This window comes from Fukomys damarensis, unplaced genomic scaffold (assembly GCF_012274545.1).
Source record: "Fukomys damarensis isolate Sample0158 unplaced genomic scaffold, DMR_v1.0_HiC HiC_scaffold_15, whole genome shotgun sequence".
NCBI lineage: Eukaryota > Metazoa > Chordata > Mammalia > Rodentia > Bathyergidae > Fukomys > Fukomys damarensis.
The window spans coordinates 22,603,106-22,609,306 of record NW_022900927.1 but is presented as its reverse complement, the minus strand read 5'-3'; the positions used below and the strand labels follow the sequence as shown (position 1 = coordinate 22,609,306).

Below are 6,201 nucleotides of genomic sequence, written 5' to 3'. Positions count from 1 at the left end.
AAAAAAAAAAAAAAAAGACACTTGGGTGGGATAAGGAGTAAGAGTGGAGGGCTATGGGGTTACTATCATAAATAAGAATGAAATCTGACAAAACAGCAAAATATTTGGGAGATTAAGGGGTTCTTTAAGGGTTTAAACTGAATTTTACGTGTCAAAAGAAAAGTCGTCAGTTAAGAGTAAGGGATATATATAGAACTGATTTGTAAAGGCTCGGAGAATGGGTTGGAAAATTAGTCCTCAAAGAACAGAGGGTGATGGGGTATTTAGCTCAGAGGTTCCACAGCCTGCCTTGCAAGCACAAGGACCCGAGTTCTAGCCCCGGTACCAAAAAAAAAAAAAAAAAAAAAAAAAAAAGAACAGAGGGTGAGGGGAAGACCTGCCTCAAGATGAAAGAGGATGTGGGGCTAAGAGTCCGGCCTAAAGTGTCAGGAACACCAAATGGGGAGCAGTACAAGAGCAGCAACTCGCAGTGCAGTGGGATGGCAGTTAATACTTGGGGAAGGTGATTGTGACTGTTTCCAACAACCTAGTTTTCGAAGTCCTAGCAATTTCCCGGCAACAAGTCTTCGGTGCAGTGCCACTAGAACACAGCTGTGGACCAGGTGACTAGGACACTAAGGAAGCAGAAAGTGAAGCCGGGAGAGGTAGCTCTAGATGACATCAAGCTCAGGGGATGGGCAGGGCCGTGACGTCACGGAACTGGCGTTTGCTCGCAAAGCGGGGGTCAGTCAGAAAAGGGGGTCTGTTCTAGGGTGTGTGGACAAGCCAAGTTCGGTTCTGGGGGGCCTTGTGTGGCCCGGTAGAGCCCAGCCGCTGGGCCGGCCCCGACTCCTCCCCTCCGGGCGCGGCCTCCACCTAAGCCTCCCGCCTCCCTCACCTGCCGCCGCTGCCGTAGTTGCTGCTGCCGCCTGCCGGTCCTCTAGCTTCGACAAAGAGCCGCCCACCCTGTAGCTCTTCCGCTTCCTGCGGAAGTGACACTCTAGCTATCGGACCCGGAACCATACTCTATGGTGCGCGAACTGGGCGACAGGGGGAAGTACCCAGCAACCTTTGCGCGTCGCCATAGTAACCGGATCTAACAGCACGGTTAAGAACGCGCCGCTGGCAAAGGAGCTCTGCCTGAGTTCACGAAATGTTGGGGCGGTTCCAGCATCTACCTTAAACTAGTCCGGGAACCTAAAAACATATACTCCTAGGTGTATACGTCACTTATCTGTCAGCCAGAGGTAGTTTACATCATACACCCAGACTGTTGCCTACGTAGGATGATTTTCCACAGTACAGGTAGTGATAGGGCTCAGCTACCGACACAGAATCCCCATTCAATGGAATTGTAAAAAAAAACACACCAAAAAACACGGAACAAAGACAATTTAATTCTTCAGCTGACAGCAGAAGAGATGATTTATTGTACACGCGTTACACTCGACCATAACTGAGACCAGAAGTAGTCCGGAATGCCACAGGTCCAGGGCAAAAGACCGACCGACGGGGACTGCTTCAGTCATGAACAAGGTGGCTCTCTGCGGTGGTCTTGGCGATCAGATGGTAATGAAGTTCTTATTCCTCGAAACACACTCCAGACAGTAGCATGCAGTCCGACAACTTGTACCAGCGTCCTCAGCCTCCAGCATTCCTTATTTCTGCTCCTTAGGCCTCCATGAGTGTACAGCTATTTTACTTGGACCTTTGCCTCATCTTTCTTCTTTTGCGCTTCAGCCTGAAAAGGAGACACGGTAATGTAACCACTACTACCCAGGGTTTTTATTATCTTACACATGCAATGACTACATATTGTTAAATTTAACAAGCACTACAGTTCTGTCCTGTGTTCAATACCTGGTTCTGCCGAAGCAATACTTTTTAACTGCTTTCTCCTAAAGTTTTTAGAATCCCAAACCAAACGTTGTCCTAGGCCCTCCGCCCCCCTCCCTCCCCTCCTGGATTGGCAATCTAAACATACCTGCGCATTCGTTTCTTCCTCCACTATCGAGCGACCCGACCACAGCAGCAGAGAATAGAAAAGATTTTCATTAGCAGATTTCAGTATGGCTATTAAGTGAACTATTCAGAGCCAAGCACCAGATAGGTTCTTAAGTACGAAGGCCAATAAACACCGCCCGACACCAAACACCAATTCGCCGTTTGTTTTTTTTTAAACCCGCGCCCTTTCACTCCTACAGAACTTAATCACCACCTCCTGATTTTCACCCCAAGTATGCTTCCTCTCCCTATTATTTTTTGGGCACCCTTCAAAACCCAGTGACTGAGAACCATGGCGGATTTTTCTGGCCTGGATCTTCCTCCTCGCCAACGCCGACCTACCAAATTCATTGTTAAAAAGACTGCTCACCTTGGCTCTCATGGCGCAGAGGTTTCTGCAGGGAAAGACAAAGAGATTGCAGTTACTTTCCTATAATGATGGCTAATATAAAGGTCAGATGTTAATGGATTGTACGCGGAACACGAACAAAACCATAGGAAATAACTCACCTAAGAAGATGGCGCTAAAGCCGAGAGGCCGCCAAAGTTCCGCCTACGGAATTTAATGGGTCGCCCAGTGTCGTCATTTCCGCTATTCCGTCCCTCCCCTCGGGGCGTGGCTGCCAATTGGAGTAGTAGTGGCTTTCGGCCGCTTTCGGATACCTTGTAAGGGGTTGATTGAGGATTTCTTTTGGAAAATAACATTTTGAATCCGAGTTACTAATTCTCCCTTCTTATTATTGAGAGCATCGAATATATGTGTGTATATCTATTTCCAGTATGAGACCTAAAGAGGAAAATGTCAATGATTCCGCCTTCGCTCATAGCTTCCTGGGAGTTGAATTTTCTTAGTAAAGTCTTCCATTTTATTATGAATAGGTGCCGATTTTGTTACGAATAGATGCGGACTGTACAAAAATTCCTAGTTTGCTTTACTGCTTTGCTTTATTTTTTAAGCTAAACTGTTGCAGGAGATGCGATCTTGGAATTTTCATTTCTTTTTTTTTTTTTTTGGTACCAGGGATCGAACTCGAATCATTGCGCTTGCAAGGCAGGGGCGGAACCACTGAGCTAGATCCTTGGCCCTGGAATTTTCAAAGGTCCTAAAATTCCAGAATATGGAAGGACGAAAAGCAGAAAGTTGAGAAAGACGTAATGCTTCAGAGTTTAGAGCAGCTCTTTTTTTCCTCCCTAAAACTCCGGAAATAAAATAGCCAACTATGGTCTTTCTCCACAATGACTGAGACAATGTCACAGCGTTTGCTGCTCACAAGGCATCATTTTTACAGAAAATCCTGCGGTGATTCTCTATAACTGAAGGTGAAAAACCCAAGGACAGAAGGGAAGGAAGCAAGATCGGGTTGTCTTCTCTAGAGGAAGTATATAACATTTGGTTTTAAAGTAAAGTGTAGTCTCTTGGTATTGTCAAGTGAGCTCTGAAAAGCAGATTCCCAGAGCTTCGGCTACAGAAAACGTAAGGCTAAAAAGAACCTGTAAGTATAGAAGATCTTTTTTTGTTTTCGTTTTTGTTTTTTTGGACAGGGTTTCTTTGTAGTCCAGGGTGACCTCGAACTCATGATCTTGCTCCCTCAGCCTACACTGCTAAGATTACAGGCCTGTGCTGCTCAGGACTACTATACTCAGATATATCTCCAGGCCTTTATTTATTTTGAGATGTTCTTGCTAAATTATTCAGAGTGGGCCGTTTTTCTTTTTTTTTTTAGACAAGGTTTCACTATGTAGTTCAGGCTGGGCTTGAACTGGCAGTGATCCTGCCTCACCCTCCCAAGTGGTGGGATTACATGCATGTGCCACCACACCTGGCTAAAACTACTTTTTAGAGCTGTTTTACAGACACATAAAAAAATTAAAAACAGAAGCCGGGCGTGGTGGCTCACACCTGTAATCCCAGCACTCGGGAGGCTGAGGCAGAAGGGTCGCTGTGAGTTTGAGACCAGCCTGGGCTATGTAGTGAGTTCCAGGTCAGTCTCAACTATATAGTGAGACCCTGTCTCAAAAAACCAAAATAAATAAATAAAAATTAAAAATAAAAATTAAAAACAGAATAGAAATTACCCACTCCCATCCATTTATAGCTACCCATATTATCATCTCCACTAAAGCATTTTGTTATTACCTAGGGAACCCATGCTAATATTTTTAAATTAAGACTTATTCTTGGTGTACATTATATAGGTTTGCACAAATAATGGGTGAGTAGGCAGAGGATTATAGCAATACAACTATTGTGTACTTTATAGTGGTCAAAACATATCATTGTACAGGTACCATCTTCAGCTTTGTTCAGTATGGTTATTTACAGAACAGTACCTCACATGTAGAGTATGAAGTATACCTGGGTGTGGTATAATCCCAGCTACTTGGAGGTTTAGGTAGATGGAATTCCAAGCAGAAAACCAGCCTGGACAATTTAGCAAGATCCTAAAAGGGGTGGGGACACTGCAGGAATGTCACTCAGTGCTTCTCTGGCTCTCCCAGCACTACCAAAACAAGACCAACCTCTAACAAATGATCACTCATACTACTGGCCTGGTCCTGAAACACTTGCAGTTTATTGTTTTATAGTCTACAACACTATCCTAGTCCTGAATAAATGTCAGCAGTGAAGGGTAATGTTTCTACTTTAGGAAATCAAAATGACTAAAAATCCAAGATAGGACCAGGGATTTAGCTCAGTGGTCCCAGCACCTGCTTCACAAGCACAAAGACCCAAGTTTGATCCCAGGTACCAAAAACAAAAAAACAAAACAAAAAAAATGCAAGATAATTTATTGCTGTCTTCAAAGAATACAGCATTTGTTTCACTCCAAACCCAAGTTAATCCCTCTTTTAAGGTAGAGTTAGGTGATGCATACCTATAATCCTAGCACTTATGAAGCTGAAGCAGGTTTGCTCCAAGTTCGAGGCCAGCCTGAACTCATAGCAAGACCGTCTCAGAAAAAAAGGTAGAATAACACTTGTAATTGATCACTTCAACTGAATCTCCCCATCTCCATCAAATAAGAGCAACATACAAAAGCATATTATGAGCAAATTGAAATTTATTTTAACGCCATATCATTTTCAATGTTTTAAAAACGTTGTAAATCAGTGGGAGCCCTAGTTCCCTGGGACAGCATGCCAGAGGTACTGCAATGTGTCACCTTTTTCTATAAACCCCCAACAATTCATCCAACCCAAGTCCACAGTTTCAGAAAGCTAGTTCTCTTCAAGTCAGTATATTCCTCAGGTTCCTGGTTTTTCCTTCAAGGAAGTGAAGTCAAAATATCTCAAACAGGGAACAAAATCACCTGAACTTCCGCTTAGATTTGTGTAAGTTGGAGTGAGACGGCCCCACTGACTCCAGAGAATAGGGCATACTTGAGATGGATTACTTCTTACAGCTTTGTGAAAACTGGGGCGAGGAAAAAAAGACCCTGCAGAAGAAAATGACTAAAAAGGTTCACAAGTGAAGATCCAGTTGACAGATGACAACCTCTTCATAAATGGAGAGACTTCAGCTCCTAAAAATGGGAGGGGCCTAACTAGGCAGCCTGGATCAGATTTGGAATCTGTCACATGGAATAAAAACCTTTTGAAGAACAGCTCCCTCTTAATTGTGAGGGTAAAGTTTTGAGGGAATGTGAAACGAGGAAAAATAAGCCCCAAACAACCGATGAGAAAATGTTGATATCAGAGTAGTATAAAAATTTCAGCTGAGTTTTTAATGGTGGTTTTTAATTTCTGTTGTAGGGCCACAAACTTTGACCAAGCAAAATAGTAGAAAAGGCTAGAAAGAGGGGCTTGAAGACGATGAATTTGACTCCTGATTTTATTATTCAATTTCTTTTTCTCTATTTAAAGTAGTCTTCGGTGGCTGGGAAGCCTGGCCTCCCAAGACCAGTCAGTTGGAGCTGGTTGTTGTCAGTGGAGGGGAGTGAGTTGGGGGACTGGGGTTGGGGCAGGGAGACCCTGCTCTGCTGGCGGTCCTGGATGGAGAGGTCAAACTGCACTCTGCAGAGCCTGGGTGTAGTGGGAGGGGATGAGGCAGGAGCGGCAAGCTGGGGATATGGGACCCACCTCAGTCCCCAGCTCCATTCTCTTCTAGTGTTTCCCCGCTGGTAGCATTCTCTGCAGTCTTGGAGGCCTGTATTTCAAGACAAGGATGGGAGGAAGACATGTCAGTTTTGGTTCCTTTTTTTTTTTTTTTTTTTTTTG

At 44.2% G+C, this 6,201-nt stretch overlaps 2 protein-coding genes and 1 long non-coding RNA gene across 5 annotated transcripts in view; all 3 read right to left on the bottom strand.

Annotated features, from left to right (window-relative positions):
* Positions 1–958, bottom strand: part of Zc3h10 (zinc finger CCCH-type containing 10) — a 5,683-nt gene extending 4,725 nt beyond the window's left edge. For both annotated transcript variants that reach the window (XM_010644713.3, XM_019210774.2), the window contains exon 1: positions 878–958. The gene's annotated coding sequence lies outside the window, so the exon portion shown is untranslated. The remainder of the gene's footprint in view (positions 1–877) is intronic.
* Positions 959–1,376: 418 nt separating this feature from the next.
* LOC104876582 lies at positions 1,377–2,542 on the bottom strand. 2 transcript variants are annotated; one of them, XR_784371.3, is made up of 4 exons: positions 2,494–2,542; positions 2,354–2,378; positions 1,964–1,986; positions 1,377–1,720 (listed from the first exon to the last, which is right to left on the bottom strand). It is a non-coding gene; the product is annotated as an uncharacterized LOC104876582 (long non-coding RNA). The 2 variants fall into 2 exon arrangements; XR_784370.2 differs by lacking the exon at positions 2,494–2,542 and having other exon boundaries at positions 2,354–2,487.
* A 2,669-nt stretch (positions 2,543–5,211) lies between these two features.
* The window catches only part of Pa2g4 (proliferation-associated 2G4), a 9,810-nt gene continuing 8,820 nt past the window's right edge, over positions 5,212–6,201 (bottom strand). Inside the window, exon 13 of the mRNA XM_010644714.3 lies at positions 5,212–6,130. Coding sequence (XP_010643016.1) covers positions 6,065–6,130 — 66 coding nt within the window. The 3' untranslated portion in view covers positions 5,212–6,064. The remainder of the gene's footprint in view (positions 6,131–6,201) is intronic.